Source organism: Pleurodeles waltl, chromosome 4_2, assembly GCF_031143425.1.
Source record: "Pleurodeles waltl isolate 20211129_DDA chromosome 4_2, aPleWal1.hap1.20221129, whole genome shotgun sequence".
In the NCBI taxonomy this organism is placed as follows: Eukaryota; Metazoa; Chordata; class Amphibia; order Caudata; family Salamandridae; genus Pleurodeles; species Pleurodeles waltl.
In genome coordinates this window covers 888,745,016-888,768,031 of record NC_090443.1, presented here as the reverse complement: position 1 = coordinate 888,768,031, position 23,016 = coordinate 888,745,016, and the positions used below count along the sequence as shown (strand labels likewise).

General features: G+C 45.9%; 1 protein-coding gene across 2 annotated transcripts in view; it reads left to right on the top strand.

The window, feature by feature from the left end:
- The window catches only part of ZFYVE9 (zinc finger FYVE-type containing 9), a 391,527-nt gene that overhangs the window by 262,350 nt on the left and 106,161 nt on the right, over positions 1-23,016 (top strand). For both annotated transcript variants that reach the window (XM_069232671.1, XM_069232672.1), the window contains one exon: positions 21,906-22,061. In XM_069232671.1, coding sequence (XP_069088772.1) covers positions 21,906-22,061 — 156 coding nt within the window. The remainder of the gene's footprint in view (positions 1-21,905; positions 22,062-23,016) is intronic.

Here is a 23,016-nt window from a genome sequence, read left to right as displayed (position 1 = left end):
AGGCCACACAAGCCAGTACCTCACAGTCCGCACCGTCCACCTACCAGGGACAGTACAGGGGAGGCTTTCGGGGCCAGTATAGAGGAGGGCAATTCCCTAGGAATAGAGGAAGATTTCAAAGCCCCAAAACCACTACCAACAAGCAGTGACTCACACGTCACTCACCCCCCCCACACAACACCAGTGGGGGGAAGGATAGGTCAATATTACGAAGCATGGGAGGAAATAACTACAGACACATGGGTCCTAGCAATTATCCAACATGGTTATTGCATAGAATTCCTGCAATTCCCTCCAGACATACCACCAAAATCACAAAATTTATCAAAACACCATTCACAGCTTCTAGAGATAGAAGTTCAAGCATTACTGCAAAAAAATGCAATAGAATTAGTACCAAGCACACAAATAAACACAGGAGTTTATTCACTGTACTTCTTGATACCAAAAAAGGACAAAACACTGAGACCAATTCTGGACCTCAGAGTAGTAAACACATTCATCAAATCAGACCACTTTCACATGGTCACACTACAAGAAGTGTTACCATTGCTCAAAAAACACAACTACATGACAACCCTAGACCTCAAAGACGCATATTTCCATATACCAATACATCAATCACACAGAAAATATCTAAGGTTTGTATTCAAAGGAATACATTACCAATTCAAAGTATTGCCTTTCGGTTTAACAACCGCTCCAAGGGTATTCACAAAATGCCTAGCAGTAGTCGCTGCACACATCAGAAGGCAGCAAATACATGTATTCCCGTATCTAGACGACTGGCTAATCAAAACCAGTTCGCTCACACAATGCTCAAACCACACAAATCAAGTTATACAAACCCTCTACAAACTAGGGTTCACCGTCAACTTTGCAAAATCCAACATTCAGCCAAGCAAAGTACAGCAATATCTAGGGGCCATAATAGACACGACAAAAGGAGTAGCAACGCCAACTCCACAAAGAATTCACAATTTCAACAGAGTCCTTCAACACATGTCTCCAAATCAAACAATACAAGCAAGAACAATACTACAGCTCCTAGGCATGATGTCCTCATGCATAGCCATTGTCCCAAACGCAAGACTGCACATGAGGCCCTTACAACAATGCCTAGCCTCACAGTGGTCTCAAGCACAGGGTCACCTTCTAGATCTGGTGTTAATAGACCGCCAAACTTACCTCTCGCTTCTATGGTGGAACAGTATAAATTTAAACAAAGGGCGGCCTTTCCAAGACCCAGTGCCACAGTACGTAATAACAACAGATGCTTCCATGACAGGGTGGGGAGCACATCTCAATCAACACACTGGAACAATGGAACATACATCAAACAAAACTGCATATAAATCATCTAGAATTATTAGCAGTTTTTCAAGCACTAAAAGCTTTCCAACCAATCATAACCCACAAATACATCCTTGTCAAAACAGACAACATGACAACGATGTATTATCTAAACAAACAAGGAGGAACACATTCAACGCAGTTAAGCTTATTAGCTCAAAACATATGGAAGTGGGCAATCCACCATCAAATTCGCCTCATAGCACAGTTTATTCCAGGGATCCAGAATCAACTGGCAGACAATCTCTCTCGAGATCACCAACAAGTCCACGAATGGGAAATCCACCCACAAATTCTGAACACCTACTTCACACTCTGGGGAACACCTCAGATAGACTTATTTGCAACAAAAGAGAACGCAAAATGCCAAAACTTCGCGTCCAGATACCCACACAAGCAATCCCAAGGCAATGCCCTATGGATGAACTGGTCAGGAATATTTGCTTACGCTTTTCCTCCTCTCCCTCTCCTCCCTTATCTAGTGAACAAATTGAGTCAAAACAAACTCAAACTCATTTTAATAGCACCAACGTGGGCAAGACAACCCTGGTACACAACACTGCTAGATCTTTCTGTAGTACCCCACATCAAACTGCCGAACAAACCAGATCTGTTAACGCAACACAACCAACAGATCAGACACCCATATCCAGCATCGCTGAATCTAGCAATCTGGCTCCTGAAATCCTAGAATTCGGACACTTACAACTTAGCCAAGAGTGTATGGAGGTCATAAAGCAGGCCAGAAGGCCATCCACTAGACACTGCTACGCAAGTAAGTGGAAAAGATTTGTTTGTTACTGCCATACAACCACTAGACGCAACTCCAAAACATATAATAAATTACTTGCTCCATTTACAAAAAGCAAGGCTAGCCTTCTCTTCTATTAAAATACACCTTGCAGCAATATCTGCATACCTGCAGACTACCTATTCAACTTCCTTGTATAGGATACCAGTCATCAAAGCATTCATAGAAGGTCTTAAAAGAATTATACCACCAAGAACACCACCTGTTCCTTCATGGAACCTAAACGTGGTCCTAACAAGACTCATGGGCCCACCTTTCAAACCCATGCACTCTTGCGGAATACAATTCCTAACCTGGAAAGTTGCCTTTCTCATCGCCATTACATCTCTGAGAAGAGTAAGTGAAATTCAAGCGTTCACAACACAGGAACCTTTTATACAAATACATAAAAATAAGGTCGTCCTACGACCTAATCCAAAATTTTTACCAAAAGTTATTTCACCGTTCCATCTAAATCAAACGGTAGAACTACCTGTTTTTTTCCCACAGCCAGATTCTGTGGCTGAAAGAGCACTACATACATTAGATGTCAAAAGAGCATTAATGTACTACATTGACAGAACAAAGAACATCAGAAAGACTAAACAGCTATTTATTGCATTCCAAAAACCTCATGCAGGTAACCCAATATCAAAACAAGGTATAGCCAGATGGATTGTTAAATGCATCCAAATCTGCTACCTTAAAGCAAAAAGACAACTGCCCATTACTCCCAGGGCACATTCAACCAGGAAAAAAGGTGCTTCAATGGCCTTTTTAGGAAACATCCCAATGCATGAAATATGTAAGGCAGCCACATGGTCTACGCCTCACACATTCACCAAACACTACTGTATAGATGTGCTATCCGCACAACAAGCCGCAGTAGGTCAAGCTGTATTAAGAACTCTATTTCAGACAACTTCTTCTCCTAAAGGCTAATCCACCGCTTATGGGGAAATAACTGCTTACTAGTCTATGCATACCATGTGTATCTACAGCGACAGATGCCATCGAACTGAAAATGTCACTTACCCAGTGTACATCTGTTCGTGGCATCAGTCGCTGAGATTCACATGGGCCCACCCACCTCCCCGGAAGCCTGTAGCAGTTCAGAAGTTACCTTCAATTTTGTACATTTGTATATATATTATTTAAACCTTTAATAGGTACATACTTACACACTTCATTGCGCGGGCACTATTACTATAGTACAACTCCTACCTCACCCTCTGCGGGGAAAACAATCGAAGATGGAGTCGACGCCCATGCGCAATGAGCACAGAAGGAGGAGCCACTCGGTCCAGTGACTCGAAAACACTTCTTCGAAGAAAAACAACTTGTAACACTCCGACCCAACACCAGATGGCGAGCTAATGCATACCATGTGAATCTCAGCGACTGATGCCACGAACAGATGTACACTGGGTAAGTGACATTTTCATTCTGAGGTTATCTATTTTTCCATTCAGAGCCAATCGTTGTCCTCTTGCCTCATATGCAATTGCATGCAGTTCAGTTCTAACATATTATGAATTATGATGATACAAAGGAAATGAAAGGAAACTAAGTAAAGGTTACTTTCTTGTGATCAAAGTCCTTTATCTAGGGAATCATATTAGTGATCAGTTCATCTATCATGATTATTTTTTTTTGTAGAAACTGCTGATAACCCCTCACTTTGGTCCAAATAGAACTAGGTGAGGCTACTGACGAACATGGTGTTACTGAGAAAGGGTACTTGTGAACGGTGTTACAAGGCAAAATCAATAGCAAAATACCTGCCCTCATTGCACGAGAAGTGTACTGTAACTTGGTTGCATATTTTGTGACTGGAGAAAAGCCAAATCGAGAGAGCAAGGTTTTTAGCAGCCCCTCCATGAACCATAGAATTGCTGGCAGCCATCCACAGTATAGGTGCCACTTTCACTTCTAGATACTATTGAAAATGTTTTGTTCTTTTATACCTAAATCGAATTTCGTGGGGGTGTGGCCAAGACGCACAGCTACTGAGCTACATGATCCTGGCCACTGTTAAAGCCCACAATGCCTCAGAAAGTCTGCCAACATAGGAAAGAATAAAGGCTCAGTCGCCTCATGATTGGGCATCAAGCAACATGGACAATTTGGCTGCAAATTACATAAACTGCCATTAATTTAGAAGTGGAGACAGGGGATCTGAGCAGAGGAGTCCGAGGATTAGGGAGCCCAGCTGGAGCAGACAGAAGCAGTGGAGGGGGACAATACAAAACTGCAGCTACTGCGTCCATAGCAGAAAGTGAACATGGCCCGGAAAGAGGACAGGCAAATTACGACATACTGGGGAGACTCAGGTGAGTGGCAGCCAATATGCACTATTGTCTGTTGGTGACGGCGTGTGGCAAAGGTAATGGGCCCTGGCAGTTGGCTTGATGGCAGTGAGTGATCCATCCATTATGTAAGCAGAGTGTAGAGCTTACACTATGACTAGTCATGATCTGCAGTTACATTCTGATTTGCGCCCCAAAAGATTTTAACAGCTAGTTTTCTAGTAAGAGACTCATGTCTGGTGACCACATGAAGAGGCACTGCTTTATACGACTGCGAATTATCAGAAAGTGAGAAGCCAGTCTGATTAGAAGGGCCCCAGATGAAGGTCTAAGGCAAGAACATGAGCTGGATTGTGCTGAGGGCTTCGAAAAACTGTGACGGAGCTGCATTGGAGCACAGTATTGGAACTTGAAACCTAGCACATTTAGCAAAGTTTGCTAGCACACAACTCGCTCATTAGGTCCTCAAAATCGAGCTAAAATTTCCTCATCGAAATCCATTATTGAAGTGTATCATGCCCAAGAATTGCAGCACTTTACAAGGTGGTGGACAGCATTCCTAGATGCCTAGAATGTCGGATACTGCATAATCTCCAGCCCCATCCACAAAAGTGAACATACATACGCTCCTATCTGAATTTAGAAGCGATATTACCTCATTGCTTCAAGATTTCAACAAAGTGCTATCAGAAATGGATCACTCACTCCCAAAAACTGAATTGAGACTGGGCATTGTGGAGAATTCCCTGACAGAACAAGTGCATGAAAAAGATGGACAGACCCTTTGGATTGATACCTTAGAACAGCAACACCAAGTAATGTTGGAAAAACTTGACAACATTGAAAATTGCTCAACGTGCAATAATATACACCTCACTGGTATCGCCAAAGAACTAGCTAACACTGACTTTGAAGCCTTCTTTCTCCAGCTGCTTCAACTACCTGAAGACATTATAATTTAGATCAAACACATAGGGTGTACTCTGTGTTTCAACAAAAGAAGAATTTGGTGCAAGATGTTTGGACTCATATTCATTATTACCAGAAGGAGGAGAAAATTCTTCTCAAGGCACACAAACAAGAACCAGTGCTTTTTAAGGGCAACATAAGTACATTTTCCCCCAGATGATACACGTTGATCAAACACAGCAAATGTAAGGACTTCACCTGCCACCTACAAAGGTAGAAAATTCCATTAGATGATTTTATCCCTTCTGCCTCTTTTTCCCAATCGGCAGGAATTGTCGAGCAGTGAGACAGGTGTGATAGGCATAGGAGGCTTTTGGTCTACTGATCACAACATAAACTTAACAAGAAGCTAAGCAAGCTGCAGCAGGCTATATCAGAGGGGGATGGCATCTTCTGAAATCAAATGCAGTACGTAAAGACACCCGCCAACTTTGTCGTCAACAAGAGCAAGAAAGCCATCCTTTTTCCTCAGAAGAAGCAGCATAGAGCATCTCTTTTGAATGAATGGTTATACTCTGCTCTTTTGAAACACTTTTAAAGATGGTGGCTATTCAAGACTTTATTTGAATATGGAATTCAGTCATAGGGGCAGATGGCTATACATATCACCCTAAGCTACACATTCAACACTGTGTGATGGTTGTGGAGAAAATGTTGGCTCAGAGGGTCTTAGAGCCATTTGTTTACTGTTAAATAGTTAATTTCACTGCTTGCTGTTTTCGTTTGTTATACTGCTCTTCTTTACTACTCGCTTACAGGGCAAGCAAATAAGTACACATCTGTCTGGTGGAGGGTCTGTAACAGGAAGGGGTTAGTCAAGACAACCCATGTCCTGGAAATTATTCTAAACCTATTCTGCCTACAACAGAAGCTTTTTAGCACGAAACTATACACAGGTAAACAATGGCCCCACTGATGTTGTTTTAATCAATGTATAAGGTCTTAATTCCCCGATTAAATGCAGAGTGATACTCCAATGGCATAGATACAAACAAGTGGATATAGTTTTTCTTCAAGAGACCCACCTCCTTGCTGAAGATGTTAAAAGGGTATAGTCCTACTAATTCCCTTCTCAATTCAATGCCATCTGCAAAACTAAGACAAGGTGAATGGCTATTCTCAGTCAAAGGGGCGTATACCTTTCTATAAATGCTAAAGACGCAGATAAAGAGGGTAGATCAGTGGGAAGCAGAGGTAGAATTGGTCATGCCCCTGTAGCCTTGGTCTATATCTGCGCCCTTCATTAAAAAAAATATCTCTATACTTTGCATTTTACAGATACATATCAGAATGTATAATTCATATTACCATTCAAAGACATATCTAAAGCATTACTGCTTCACAGTACCATACAATTTAAACAACAATGGCACTGTTCATACCACAATGGGTATGTTTACAAGCGACAGCAAGGCTGATGCATTTGAGTGAGTATGGCTTGGATGATTACCTGAACACTGAAAATAACTTTTCTAACAGTTAATGGAAATAGGCCGCACCAGCCTAGATGACCAGAATTAACTGTGCAACTCCATTGTGTAAAGGATGATAGTTGTAGGGCTGGTTGTGCAGAGTATGTTGCCCCTCGTGGGATGTGGTTGTCGAGCATCGTGGTTCGTAAGCAGGAGGTAGCCACTGTCACTTATTGAGAGGGATAGTCGGCATCATTCAGATCAGTGCACAGCTCTGAAAAGATGGCGTCCCAGTTGGATGCCATGGGTTATTTGCACAGGTCCTTAGCGCCCTTGCCATGCAGTGCCCAGCTCTCAGCCTGAGCCCAGGAACCCTTGGAGAGCATTCTGGTGGAAAGAGCAAGGAGACTAGGTGATTTTCATCTGCGGGTGATCTGGCGCTTGCCTAGAAGGAGAGCCAAATCTATAAATCCTGTCACTGCCTTGTTCTTCTTGTTTCAGCGTATCAGACCCGGCATGCACATCTCCCAGGTATTTAATGCATTATAACCTGTGCAGCGTGTTGGATGATTCGGGATTCCTAGCCAAAACTGGGACAGTGATGGGCATGCCCAAAAAATATGCAGGATGTCGGTGTCAGTGCATGACAGCAGGGGCAGTCAGAGTCTGTGCGACTAGTGTTGCTGTTGATTATGTGAGGGGTGAGGTAAGCCCTGTGCAGCACATAATACTGTATCAGCCTGAAGCAGGTGTTGCGAGATACCGTCGCAGGGTATGCGAGTATGTTCTTCCATTCCTTGTCCATATAGGGGCAATATAAGTGGTTTTCCCAGTGTGGTGAAAGGTGCAGCGGCATGAGTGAGCAAGGAACCAGCCAACCAGCGTGTCAGGTGGTGGCCCGTCCCCATTACATGAATGTATTGCATTATTAGGTGTATGTCTGGTTCCCACTACATGTCACCCCAGTGTGCTCCCAGTGATCGAATGATGAAGTTGTGCAATAAAAAGTGCCCTGGCAGAAGGCCATTCTCGGCTGTGAGGTCCTCCATCGAGAGGAGTACACTGCCTAGTCATCCTTGGGTACCCTTGTGTCTAATAATTGCCCTTTTCCCAACCTTTCGCCACACAAGAGGCCCTCCCATTCACGGGAGACAAGTATCTGATTTGTCTGCCGCCCTTTCAAGGTAGGTGTTCTATTCCTTGTATCGTGCACCCCTGCCTCTAGTACTCCAAGGGCCTGATAGAACATCAACCTCAGCCTGAGCCCACCTTCCCATGTCAAACAGCCAGTCCTTGATCAATGGCCTCACTGTTGCCTTCCAGAACATAGCGATACTGGACATCATCTTACTTCACGCCACAAAGGGCAAATACAACTGCAATAGTCCTACTCTTCTCCAGACACTATAAAAAGGCATGTACTGCTAGGGAAAATTAGAAATGTCTTAGTTAGGGAGCATAGCAAGCCTAACAGTGAACCTTATGACCCCACCCCCCCCCTTCCATATGTAGCCCAAACACTGCAGTTCTCCAAATGAACCATAACCAAAATAAGAAAGAAGGTACTTGATTTCGTTTGGGAAGATAGATCACCTAAACTAGAACAATGCTATATTTCACAAAATTGAAAGGAGGCTTAGGCTTCTCAAATGTGAACATACATTAGGGTGCCGCAAAATACGCCAAGCCCGTGACTGCGACTATAATTCAGAATAAAGCCATTGGTCCAGGTAGAACAAGAATTCTCCAGAGCTCCTCTTTGTCACTTGCTTTGGGCGCTCTCCCCCAAAGCTAGACCCAAAACACTCTTCCAAGCCTCCTAGACTACTGGCAGCAGGTGATAAAGAGGAAAGGCTCTTCGTCCTACTCCTCGCCATGGATGCCATTCGTTTTTAATCTGGACCTTCCACCAGGCCTATCTGACTTCGGCTTCTGTAGTTGGAACCAGAGTAACCCTCCATTGCTTGGGAAATGTTTCGAAAATGGGTGCTGTTTGTCTCTCGATGTAATATGACGGATTAGATTTGACTAGAGAAGACGAATATCGTCTATCTTAGATGTTGCACTGGGTTAACAAACGAGGACTAAAAGAAAATGTGTTTGCCGAATACCTTTTTGTGAAAAGAGTGAGGCGCAAGGGCATCAGATCACTTTATTGATACATCCAGGACCTCTGTCTGTTGCCTACCCACAAATATGTAACGAATAGAGAAAGATATTTGAAGAAGGAAATCCCAGATGAAATCTGGTTGGCTATCTGGAAGAGATCTGCCAAAACTTCCTTATGCGTACAACAAACTCCTATAAGCCTATGATCAGATAGTATCTCTCTCCCCCACCAGGTCGAATGCAATGTTTGGGAGACCTGATATATATATATTTTTTTTAAACAATATTTGATTGTTTTTCAACAAGAGAGTTGTATAGATCAATTAGCTCAACATACATAACAGTAATGGAAGCAAGAGGCCCAATCTTCATACCATTAGGTGTAGCTGAGCATTCTTAAGTTATTTAACATTGGTGAAGAACAACAAAGCCATCTGCCCCGCCTCCCCACTCCCCAACCTGCTTCTGTCATGAAGTATGTGAGTAAAGCCATATGGGTCGCAAGTACCATTGGGCCTCTCAGGAGTAGATCCCCTAGAAGGTGGGGGCCTACGTATGTTATCTGCTTTAGAACAATACCACCATTTATGAGTCATGCGTATTTATGTGGAGCAAAAAGAAATGAGGGTAAGGCGAAGAGGAGAACTTCTCGGGTCGGAATTTGTCTAAACCTCAGGATTTCTACCACCTCTCTGCCCACAGCATCTATCTAGGGACGCTGCTAGTCTCAGTACAGTAACCCCAATGTCTCATTCTGTGCCCTTAACGTTTCCACTAGTGTGTTGCACTCTAGGCATACTGGTTTTCTTCTCATTCCTCTTTATTCTTCTGCCCTGAGAGCCAAACTATTAGCCTGTCTCCAGCACAGTACTTCCTCCCTCCATGAGAGAACGGATGGGGCATGGGGAGACTTCCAGCGCTTCGTCAGTTGCTGTTTCGCCAAGAGCATAGCCAGGTCCATAAAGCGTGAAGTTACCTTAGAGCCTTGTGCTTTAGGGTGTAGCCCCAGGAGGAAATAAGCGGGCGTCAGTTCCACCCTCACCCCTATGATCTCTATCAAAGTGGCTCCTATTGTGGCCCAGTACTGTGAGAGACGGACACGTCCAGATCATATGGAGATGGTCGGCGTCAATAGTATGACATTGAGGACATTGCGCTGTTGTCCTGTGTATATCATATTGAGTCTGTGCATAGTTAGGTACTCTCGTTGAAAAAGGTAAAATTGTATCAGTTTGAATCTAATGTTGTGGGACACTTTTTTAGCATATTGTAATAGGAATGTCTCTTCCTATATCAGTTGCTCACTTCGTTTTTAGCGTATCCAGAGATGTGATCGGATCCCTCCGTATAGCCATCTAATAAGATGCCTGCCGTGACCCATTGTGTGAAGAGCCTGAAGCACTTTGTGTGTTGCTGGTTCAGTGCCCTGTGGTGCCCAATGATTGCGTACATAGGTCAGTATTTTAGCATGGGCTAAAAAGAGTTTCAGACAGACCATGTACTTACACAAAGTCCTCGTGTGGCATTAACATGACATCTTCAATCAAGTACCCTAGTATAAGCAGTCCTTGCTGTTCCCAAACTCGGAGCATAGCTGCCGTGATAGTTCCTGAGGAGGTGGGGAGTCTGCACAGTGGTATATTGGGCACATAGGGAGTCAATGAGGCTGTGTAATGTGTAGCTAGTTTCCAGTAAGCCAATGCCGTACGCAGTTGCAATATAGCCCTGGAGAGTAATTTTGGGGACCCAGGGCAGAGTAAACGATGAATGAAGCCTTTGTTCCACAATGCAGCTGTACAATTTATCTCTTCCAGATTATGGCCTGCTAGCCAGTAGACCAACCATTGGAGTTGGCCCACTATACAGTAGTCCTTAAAGTCTGGAGCTCCCAGGTCACCCATGTCTGGGGGGGTAACTGTAGTTTTGTCAGGCCAATGCAGCGTCCCCTCCCCCTTATTAAATCAATCAGTAAGGAATTCAGTATTTGAGATATACGAGGTGGTACCATTAGCGGCAGGTTCACAAAATGATATAAGACACGGGGCAGCAGCACCATTTTTGCCAGTGCCCCCCTCCCTGCTACTGAAAGAGGCAGAGTGATCCAGACCGACTTGGGACCGGAGCGATGTAATAATCTGGCATAAATTGCCCTCTAGCAAATCAGTTGGGTCCCGGTATATATGAATACCAAGATAACAGAAGGATACAGGAGCTATTGCAATGGTCATGGGTCCGAATCGAAGGTTCCGAATAAGTGCCCCGGACGGAGTATGCATAAGATTTATCAGGGTTAATTTGAAGCCCTGAAATAAGTGCAAATCGAGAAAAGATCTGAGCTGCCCTCCCGTGCCCCGCCACAGATAGAGTATCCTATCATCTGCATATCATGAGCAAATGTGTAGTGGGATTGAGCACAATTCCCCAGTCATTTGCACTATGGCGAAGGTGTTGCGCAAGGTGTTCCACTGCTAATACAAGTAAAAGGGGTTACAGGGGGCAGCCCTGCCTAGTTCCACGGTACATGGGGTAAGAGGTGGAGATATGCACACCCGTCTTGGCCCTAGCAGTAGGAGCTGTGTAGAAAAGCTTCACCCACCGTATAAAATCTGGGAGTATGCCATAGGCCGCCAGATAGGCAAACATATAGTTCCAGCTGAGAGTATCAAATGCTTGCTGCATATCCAAGGAAATGCAGCTGGCATGTGGATAGTGGTGTTTCGTCTCATCAATCAACTGAAATAGTCGGCGGATAATCATCGATGTACTGTGGCGCGGAACAAATCCACATTGGTCTGTGTGTAGTAGCCACGGAAGAAGTGGGAGGAGTCTGCGTGCTAATACTTTACTGAGTAGCTTATATTCTGTGTTTAAAAATGACAGGGGTCTAAAGGAGGACATCTGTGTAGGAGGCCTATCTGGTTTAAGAAGCTTCTCGAGTTGTGGTTTGAAGCATTCCTTCTTCGAGAGACCTATGATATAACTTCTAAAGGTGGGGGAATAGGCGGTTTGCGTATGTGGCATAAAATTCCACCGGTAATCCATCAGACCCGGGGGTACTATTCCGAGCCATCTCCTTCAGTGCTTCGCGAATTTTAGTGATCACGATTGGAGCTCACAGCGTCTCTCTCTCTCTACTGCTATCACCTGCAGAAGTGGATGTTGGTGCAGAAATGTGTGTATGGTGTTGGGATCTACTGGCGGAGGTGCGGCATAGAGGTCAGTATAGTATTGACGAAAGGCATCATTGATGCTAGTTTGATTATTTACTATTCCCAACTGTGGAGATTGTACAGTTAATACAGGCATAGAAGATTGTTGTGGACTGATTGGTTTGGCAAGGAGTCCGCTGCACCATGTGTCCTTTGAGTGTAAGGTCTGTAATCTATGACCCGTAGGTGCTCTAGGAGTTCCGCATATTGGATCCGTGCTGTTTTTAATTGCGCTGCCTTGGTGTCATCTAGTGCTGCCTCTTGTTCCAGAGCGCCCAGATTATTTTCTAGATGTGTGAGGTCTTTCAGTATTTCAGTATTTCCGCCCATGCTCCCACACGCATAGAAATGGAGGACCTCGGTTTTGCCAACTTAAAGGCCTCCCACTCGATCAGTGGGGAGGAGGCTGTATCTATATTTTCTGAAAAGAATGTGTTGATAGTAGTAGCTAGTGCTTCCCGATAGACCGTGTCTTCTAAGAGCATGGGCTGTAGGCGCCATGTTGGTATCAGAGTGGATACCCATCCCCAGGCTAGCTATATGTAGGATGGGCTATGTGGGATTGCAGGCTGGAAGTGCACATGAATCGGTCTAGGCGGGAATGGAGCATATGCGGGTAAGAGTAAATGGAATATTCCTTTGTGTCTCCATTGGGGCTCTGCCATACATCCACCAGGTCCTGACCCTCAACCCATTGTCGCAACGCTCTGGCTGGTGAACCGGTGCGGCACTCGGAAGGTGGGTGGGTGTGAACAGTCAAGGAGAACTTGGAAGTACCGCATTAGAGTCCCACCAAGAACCCATGGAAGGTGAGCTCAATGCAATAATACGGCCGATAGGCGTGAATAGAAAACATATTGTTCTTGTTTCAGTGCATAAAAACAACCTAGTACTATCTGCTCCCCACCCAGAAGTTCCCTGAGTAGTACATATTGGCTGTGTGTCCATTTTTGTATCTTGGACTGAGAACGGAATCCCCGCCCTTATCCATATGGCTGCTCCCCGCGCATACGCCAAGAAGGATGTATGGAACAGTTGTCCCCTCCATCTGCGTTGCAGTTTTAGGGCTTCTGGTGTAGTAAGGTGAGTTTCCTGTAGGAAGGCAAGGTGAGCGTGGCGTCTGTGCAATTGTGCCAGTATCCTGTGCCGTTTATAGAGTGACCCCAGTACTGTAATATTCCAAGTAGTTATATTGTATGATTTAGTGATTGTGGTAATTGCAATTAATGTAGTGAATGTCGAGCAATTTCGTCCCTATGGCACTACTGCGCTCTACCAGTGTTCTAGTGATGACAGAAGAGTAACAATAACAAACAGTGCCCCTACCCAATTCCGTGGTCCAGCGTGAAAAACTGTGCTAGACCAGTGAACCAAAGCTGTATGAAAATAGAGATAGCAAGGCTTACGCTAGTGGAATGCCGTGGTTCATGTGCCAAACTATGTATCTGCCCGGCAAACATATCACATAATAAAGGTCCGGACCCAGGTCTCATCTATAATAATTTACACACACCGTATTTCCCAACTTCAGGCTAAGAATACAAGGATATTACGCGTAGATGGTGAAGTGCAAATGTAGTGATGGTTGACAACCATCATGATATCAGAAATAAATCAGTGTAGTGGTTTAGGATACAGTATGGTGGGATGTAGGTTCCCTCCAATGTCTTTTACAGGATCCCCTAGCTGGAGACGAGCAACCGAGAAGGGCAGTCCTTTGGGCTTTCAGAGTTCGTTGGTGGTCTGTGGTGTAATAGTCTGGTATAAGGCTATGCTGCCATCAGTTTTGGAGTCTGAGTCTCCAGCCAGGGATTACTCTGTGCTGGACTTACGGCTGGGATCCAGTAGAGTAGTAGCATGTTGGATGGCTTCCAGTTGACTTTCACGCGCCTGTTGTGGGGACTGACCTCCTTCCCCGCAAGTCTTGGCGTCTGGTTTACTGCAGGTGCGCCGAGCCCACCATCTCGATTTCTGTGATACAAACTCATGTTGTTGGTCACTTTGTGTTCCCTGGAAATTTTGATCTAGCCATTCCCTGGCTACCATTGGAGAATCAAAGAAATGAGAACGTTGTTCATGTATAACTTTCAACTTCGCTGGAAAGATCAACGCATATACAAGATTGTGTGTTCTGAGGGGTCTTTCCACTTCTTGGAAGAAATCCCAGGGGGTTGCACTAACATTCTGGATAGAGATACTCTGGAGCCGACAACAGTGAGTGACGCGTGTTCCCTCGCCGTCCGGAGTAACGTGTCTCTATAGTTCAGTATTTTCCCCACTTTTGGCGGTAGCGGAGCCCTAGGAACGGGTCTCTTGACAGGCACGCGGTGTGCCCTTTCTAGCGTGAAGAGGGCAGACAAGCCCTCAGACGCCATCTTCAACTGCAGCCAGGTCTTGACGATCCTAGTGGGGTAATCTCCTTTGGTGCCCTCCGGAAGGCCCACTATATGGATGTTATTTCTGCGTGCTCTGCCTTCAGCATCCTCGGCTCGATTATGGAGTTGTTCCACTTGTTTGCGCAGTTGTATCAACATAGAGTTGTGCACTGCTTGCGCTGGCAGTAAGGTAGCTAGTGCTTGCTCTGTCGATTTGGCTCTGTCCGCCAGTTTGTGCTGATCATCTTTCAACAGATTAAGGTCTGTGGTAATAGCACCAAGTCGCTGTTCCATGACTACTCCGGAGTCTCGGATTTCTTGTAGAATGAGATCTAGCTTGTACCCTGAAAGCTCTGCTCTTATGGGGGGGACGCAGTCAGAAGGTGTGGAGGCAATTGAGTTTTAAGAGGGTGGGGAGGGCGTCTACGCATATTCCTCCAGCTTAGGAAGCTTGGTTTTGTTGCACCCAATCTCATTGATGAATTGTCACTGGAAGGTTGGGGGCCGCACTCACTGTTCCAGATGTTCACTCCGTAGGGATTCGTGGGGGACGGATCACCATCACCCGGCTCCCAGTCTCGTAGTATGGTATCCCAGTGCACCATTAATCTCTTCAGGGGATGGTCAGACCAATTCGGCCAGTGCACGGCTTGGTCGGGTCTCTCCAGCTCAAGCCGAATTAGATAGCCTTAAGGATCTTGCTTCCCGCCACAGTCCACTGCCTCTTCTCAGTGGCTGTGGACCATCCCCCAGTCTGGCCTGTCTCACCTGCCTCCAGTCGTAGCTACTGGTCTCTGCCGACGGGCCCCACTACAGGAAAGCACCTCATGATGCTCCACAGGCCCCCACAATGCAGGGGGCAACCCTGCGTATCCCACCATAGCAGTGCTGCCCCTCTGCTCACTCAGCGCGGGTTACACGATCTCCCCCACTGCTCCTTAGCTGGGTTTCGGCTCTTGTCTAGTTTGCTGCCTAGTCTGTCTCTCCACTTCCAGTCCGCATTCAGGCCCCCTGGCAGCCCCAGTCGTGATTCCAGTGAGTTGTGCCAGGCGGCAGGCCCTCCATTAGGCCACAGTGCGTACCTTTCACGGTCAGTCGGCGCCAGGCCTCCTTCCAGGCTATCTTCGCAGGGCAGGCAGACATCTGGAATCCACAGGAGACACAGACAAGCCGCAGCCCAGCACACATGGGGATCCGCTCCACTCAGCTGGCCTCCCGAGCATCATGGCCTGCCATCCCTGGTCTTCAAGTCCCACGTCCTCCGCCCTCTTCTGTCGCCACCTGGTCCCCGCGTCCGGCCCCCAAAAGGTCTGTCCACTCACTGCCGGTCCCTGTGGGGGGGGGTCTCCTCCAGCCGTCGTTGTTCACCCGCAGTGCCGCCCCACGGCAGGGGGTGAGAGGATAGTATCGAGTGGGAGGGCTCACCGCAGCCGCCCATCGCCGCTGTCACACTGGCGCCACCACACCTCGATCTGGGCGCTGCCTCAGGTCCAGCACTGTTCTGGTCTTTACTTGCCCTATACGGTGTGTGGCTTGGCATCAACACGATGCTGGGGACAGTGCTTGGACGTTTTTTTTTGACCCGGGTCCGGAGCCGCGGAATTAAACGTCCGCCATGGTGGACGCTAGGCCACACCCCCCATGTTTGAGAGACCCGATACTTGCTGGAAGGGGTCTGCAGAGGAGGGTATGCTGTTTCATACATGGTGGTCCTGCAGTCACATTCAAATATTCGGGTGTGACCACTTCAACACTGGTTTATTTTGTTGTGGACTCAGGAAAGAACAATATCTTTCATTTAACCTCACCGATAAGGAAATTAACCTCTTCGCTGCGGGGGTCGGCCACTGCCCGACGCCCACACACCCTCCCTGGTGCAGGTCACGACCAGTGGCCGACACCAGGAAGGGTATCAATAAATCCTCGGGTGCGTCGCACCCGAGGATTTATTATTTTTTTTAAACCCCCCCCCGGAGACACGGAAGCTTCCGTGTCTCCCCCCGCCCCCCCACCCGCCCCTGACGTGCGCTGACGTTGCAAAGGTGTTTTCCCCATCAAAGCAGGAAGCAGCCTTGCGGCCGCTTCCTGCTTTGATGGGGAAAATGGCCTTTCCCACGAGGCCTTCTCAAAGTGTTTCCAGCACAGCTGCGATCGGGGGGCCAGGAAACACTTTGAAAAGGCCTCGTAAGAAAGGGGAGACTCTCCCCTTTCTTACGAGGCCTTCTCAAAGTGTTTCCTGGCCCCCGATCGCAGCACAGCTGCGATCGGGGGCCAGGAAACACCACTAGACGCCAGGGATTTCACTTTGGGGGGGCGGCCCCCTCGGAAAACGGGCCGCCCCCCCCGGGGGCATAATTAATTTTTTTAAAAAAGGTAGGTGCCCCCCAGGGGATTGTTTTTTTTTCTTAAAAATAAAAAATAAATAAAATGACAGGGGGTCGCCCGTGGGCAGGGTGACCCCCTGTGGGGGCAATTTTGTTTTTAGATGTTGTAGGGTTTCCCTGGGGGCCATTTTGGCCCCCAAGGAAACCATACAACAACTAAAAAAAAATAGATCTATATATAGATCTATATTTATATATCTATGTAGATAGATATATCTATGTACATGGATATATCTATAGATATATCTATGTACATAGATATATATATATATATATAGAGGTAGATCTATATATACCAAAGAGATTTATAAAGTGTGCTACTCACCTGTGAGGGTCTCAAGGTGCTTGGGGGGGGCGGGGGGAGGGAAAGGGGCTTTGAGGTTCACTGTTCGAAAAGGCAGGTTTTGAGGCCCTTCCTGAAAAGAAGTAGGTTTTGGGTCTTGCGAAGGTGGGTTGTGAGGGCGTTCCAGGTTTTGGGTGCAAGGTAGGAGAAGGATCTGCCCCCTGTGGTGGTGTGTTTGATGCGGGGACAGAGGCGAGAGAGAGGTCAGCTGAGCGGACGTTTCGTGTGGGGGTGTGGAAGGTGACTCTCGTTGAGGTAGGCAGGGCCTGTGTTGTGGAGTGATTTGTGTGCGAGGATGAGGATCTTGAAGGTGATCCTTTTGTCAATGGGGAGCCAGTGGAGGGATTTGAGGTGTGGAGAGATGTGTTCGTGTCGGCGGAGGTCGAGGATGAGTCGTGCTGCTGAGTTCTAGATGCGTGTAGTTTGCGCTTGAGTTTTAGAGTGGTGCCGGCGTAGAGGGCGTTTCCGTAATCAAGCCTGCTGCTGATGTGTGCGTTAGTGACAGTTTTTCTGGTCTCTGTGGGGATCCATTTGAATGTTTTTCAGTATACGGAGTGTGTTGAAGCATGAGGAGGTGAGAGCGTTGATTTGTTGGGTCATCGAGAGGGAGGAGTCTAGGATGATGCTGAGGTTGCGTGCGTGGTTGGCGGGGGTGGGTGCAGGGCCTAGCGTGGTGGGCCACCATGAGGGGTCCCAGGTGTTTTTGTGTGGGCCAAAGAGGATTATTTCGGTTTTGCTTGAGTTGAGTTTCAGGTGATTGGCTGTCATATATATATATATATCACTTTTGTCAATATGTGTGTGGTTTCCCTGGGGGGAAAAGGGTCCGACTTGTCTAGTGGCAGTTTTAGTGCCATAAAGAAGCGCTGAAGGTTTATATGCCTACTGCAAAGAGCAAATCTGTATTTTATGTAAATAGCCGAGTACATTAGCAAAGTCTATGGAGAGATGAAGGGCACTTTTGCTGGGTGGTAATGAGGGAATCCGAGGAGGAGGGAGTGGGAGCACCAATAATGATTGTTGGACTGGGCGCAGGAGGTGCTAAAGACTGTGACGAATGGTATGTGACAAGGTGTTTTTTGAGTGTCTTGAAAGTACGTGCTGATTGAGGGAAGAAACGCAGGTAAGGTGGCCTCTACTGTTGCACGTATCTCACACACCATCGATTTTGTGACTGTCTACGTAGGCTAGTGTTTTAGAGCAACAGTTTAGCCAATAGCAGAGATGGCATCTTGATGGATGACTGCTGCCTGCACTCGGGTTATAGAGGACCGCTCTGACATAGGATCAGAGACTGAGACATCAGATACTGAGACAGCATCTGAGGGATAGGACAATGGCGCAGACTCTGGGAGTGATTTTTCAGTCAGAGGAGTCTCATTCGATAACTCCTCTTCCAGTACATTATGAGGGAGGTGATGAGGACAGTCCTGCTGTCCCTTCGCAAGCTGTTTGTGCAACTGGGTAATAGTGGGTTAGGCCAACCCAGAGAGCAGGTGAATGCGGCGGCAAGCAGAGAGAGAGTGCTCTCTTGGGAGCTCCCCAATTTAGTTCAGCCCCAAATTCCACCACCCAAATCATATTGTGGAGACATCAAAATTATCCATGGCAAAACAAACTGGTTTTGTAAGGCAGGCACCTGTTTTTGGTCCTGGATTCGGCGGCCATATAGAGAAACACACTAAACCCAAACATTTCTGGAAACTAGACATTCGGGGGAGTCCACAGAGGTGTGACTTGTGTGGCTTCCCCAAAGTTTTCTTACCCAGAATACCCTGCAAAGCTGAAATGTTGAAAAAAAACTCAATTTTTCTCGCATTTCTGTCACACAAACTACAGGAATATGCTGGGATCCACAATATTCCTACCACCCAGTGACTCCTCACCTGTCCTGATAAAAACACTACCCCACTTGAGTGCCTACACCTAGTGTCTGTGTCAGGAATGGATCACCCCAGGGTCAACAGCTGCCTCACGTAAGGACCAACATTGACCGTTGTGTGATCTATTCCTGTCGCAGGCACCAGGCCTAACCACACAAGTGAGGTATCATTTTTATCGGGAGAACGCTGGGTGGAAGGAAATTTGTGGCTCCTCTCAGATTCCAGAACTTTCTGTCACCGAAATGTGAGGAAAACTTGTTTTTTTAGCCACTTTTTGAGGTTTGCAAAGGATTCTGGGTAACAGAACCTGGTCCGAGCCCCGCAAGTCACCCCTCCTTGGATTCCCCTAGGTCTCTAGTTTTCAGAAATGCACAGGTTTGGTAGGTTTCCCTAGGTGCCGGCTGAGCTAGAGGCCAAAATCTACAGGTAGGCACTTTGCAAAAAACAGCTCTGTTTTCTGTGATGTGTCCACGTTGTGTTTTGGGGCATTTCCTGTCGCGGGCGCTAGGCCTACCCACACAAGTGAGGTATCATTTTTATCGGGAGACTTGGGGGGATGCTGGGTGGAAGGAAATTTGAGGCTCCTCTCAGATTCCAGAACTTTCTGTCACCGAAATGTGAGGAAAACTTGTTTTTTTAGCCACTTTTTGAGGTTTGCAAAGGATTCTGGGTAACAGAACCTGGTCAGAGCCCCGCGAGTCACCCCATCTTGGATTCCCCTAGGTCTCTAGTTTTCAAAAATGTACAGGTTTGGTAGGTTTCCCTATGTGCCGGCTGAGCTAGGTAGGCACTTTGCAAAAAAACAGCTCTGTATTTTGTGAAAAAATGGGATGTGTCCACGTTGTGTTTTGGGGCATTTCCTGTCGCGGGCGCTAGGCCTACCCACACAAGTGAGGTATCATTTTTATCGGGAGACTTGGGGGAACATAGAATAGCAAAACAAGTGTTATTGCCCCTTATCTTTCTCTACATTTTTTCCTTCCAAATATAAGAGAGTGTGTAAAAAAGACGTCTATTTGAGAAATGCCCTGCAATTCACATGCTAGTATGGGCACCTCGGAATTCAAAGATGTGCAAATAACCACTGCTCCTCAAAACCTTATCTTGATCCCATTTTGGAAATGCAAAGGTTTTCTTGATACCTCTTTTTCACTCCTCATATTTCAGCAAATTAATTGCTGTATACCCAGTATAGAATGAAAACCAACTGCAGGGTGCACCTCATTTATTGGCTCTGGGTACCTAGGGTTCTTGATGAACCTATAAGCCCTTTATATCCCCGCAACCAGAAGAGTCCAGCAGACAAAACGGTATATTGCTTTCAGAAATCTGACATCGCAGGAAAAAGTTACAGAGTAAAACATAAAGAAAAATGGCTGTTGTTTTCAGCTCAATTTCAATATTTTTTTATTTCAGCTGTTATTTTCTGTAGGAAAACCTTGTAGGATCTACACAAATGACCCCTTGCTGAATTCAGAATTTTGTCTAGTTTTCAGAAATGTTTAGCTTTCCGGGATCCAGCATTGGTTTCACACCCATTCCTGTCACTAACTGGAAGGAGGTTGAAAGCACCAAAAATAGTAAAAATGGGGTATGTCCCAGTAAAATGCCAAATTTGTGTTGGAAAATGTGGTTTTCTGATTCAAGTCTGCCCGTTCCTGAAAGGTGGGAAGATAGTGATTTCAGCACCAGAAACCCTTTGTTGATGGCATTTTCAGGGAAAAAAAACTCAAGCCTTCTTCGGCGGCCCTTTTTTCCCATTTTTTTGGAAAAAACTAAATTTTCACTGTATTTTGGCTATTTTCTTGGTCTCCTCCAGGGTAAACCACAAACTCTGGGTACCATTAGAATCCCTAGGATGTTGGAAAAAAAGGACGCACATTTGGCGTGGTTAGCTTATGTGGACAAAAAGTTATGAAGCCCTAAGCGCGAACTACCCCAAATAGCCAAAAAAGGGCTCAGCACTGGGGGGGAAAAGGCCCAGCAGCTAAGGGGTTAAACACGCATTTGCTGCTCTGGCTGATTTTCCATTGCTCAGTCGTGGACACTGCTGAAAGCTCCCCAACTTAATGTGATAGGGGAAAGGTGTGGTTTATTTTTGCAATGGAAAAGCTTTTGTACATGATGTGGTTTACAAATTTGAGAGGGTGTAGCTTCTATTTGTTGCTCATATGAAGGGAACCCAGATAATGGGATGCGACTGGGATGTCCTGTTTCATGTATTGCTCTTTTGCAGGGTGTTTGGGACGCCTTCCCCAAGATATGATGATGATACTACTCCAAAATCTCGAATGAAGAAGGGGTTGCTATATGTTTGCTAGGTGACTTACCTTAACAATAGCAATGTTTGTGGTTCCTTACCGAAATGGAAGATTGAAAAATAGTGAACATCTGTACTTTTTAATCTGTGCTGCCTGCGAGACTCTTTTTATTATAAAAGTGTTAAATGTGGTAACCTATATTTGTGTCAGCAAAATTAAAATACAGTTTTTGATAAATCAAAGGTCTTGAATATGATGACCATACCAACAATGGAGAAAATAATTAGAGATAAATATATCTCAGCTTTTTTCAGGCTACAAAAGAACATTGAGTTAGTTTTATAACCATTCAAGTTATTTCTTAATAATTCAAATCTCAAATACTTTTATTAAATTTGTGGTGAAAAGTAGTTTGCAGCGTATTTGCAATGATGTGTTGGTAGTCTTGTGCAGGATGTTGCTGATAAATACTGGACCAGGCCTCACTTATTTATTTTCTTCTCTACAGATGTCAACAGGAAATGCTGGTGTTTCACTACAAAGGGAATGCATGCAGTTGGCCAGTCCGAAATTGTTATTCTCTTGCAGTGTTTGCAAGATGAAAAGTGTCTTCCCAAGGATATCTTCAGTCACTTTGTGCAACTTTATAGGGATGCCCTTGCAGGTAACCATGATTGACATTTCATGAATATTGCACTAATAACGTGACTCTGTGCTTCTGCGATGTGAACATCATGGAAAAAGCATTATTTTCCTAAACGTCAGTTGTTTAGCATAGATATCAAATGCTATCTCCAGCACATTAAAGTGTCTTCTTTGTGACTGCTGTAACCTCTCTTGTGTCTTAGAATGGGACTCTTGTTTCTTTGTTAGATTCCTCATGTGTGTGTGTAGGAAAGTGAAATTATAATTAAGGGGAAGAGGCCTCCATTTTGATGTGAGCTGGAGCTGAGCTTCAACAGTTTATTTTATGATCAAATTTTGTTTCAATAATACTGGTACACCAACAACAGCAGCAGTTGTGAATGTCATTGCAAATCCCTGAGCAGGTTCACCAACGTCCTCATATCTTGGTGTGCTTGCTTGGGCAGCCTCTATCTAGGTTCATGGGTTGTTCCAGCTTGGAGCCCCAGTCCCTTGCTGCATAGCAGTCCAAGAGCTTTGGAGGGTGTGTGGCGTGTCACTGGAGCTCTTTGTCTCGCTTCGCTAGTAGCGTACCCTTGCCCACTGATGAGCGATCTGCATGATTCCATAATCCCCAAGAGAGCTAATCTCGGGGATAGCTCCAACTGTCTCTCCTATAATTCCGATTTCACTTCATTTGGCGAACCAATAATTTTTTATGACTGTGGAGCAGCAGCGGAAGCCGTCCATGGTCACTTTTCCGCCAGCTGTCCGTAGACATATAAGGGCGCATGCAGATAGTGAAGTTGGATGAGTCGCAGCCTGGACAGGATGGATAACTCCTGCGAGGCTGTTCGCATGTCCCTCCAGTCGGCCTCGTCCGGGGGGTCCACTCAGGTCTCCCATTTTTTGTTGGGGGGTGCTAATGTGTCAGGGGATTTAATTATTAATGGTTTTGTTGTATCCCTGTGAAATCCCTCCCTTTCCCAGGGCAC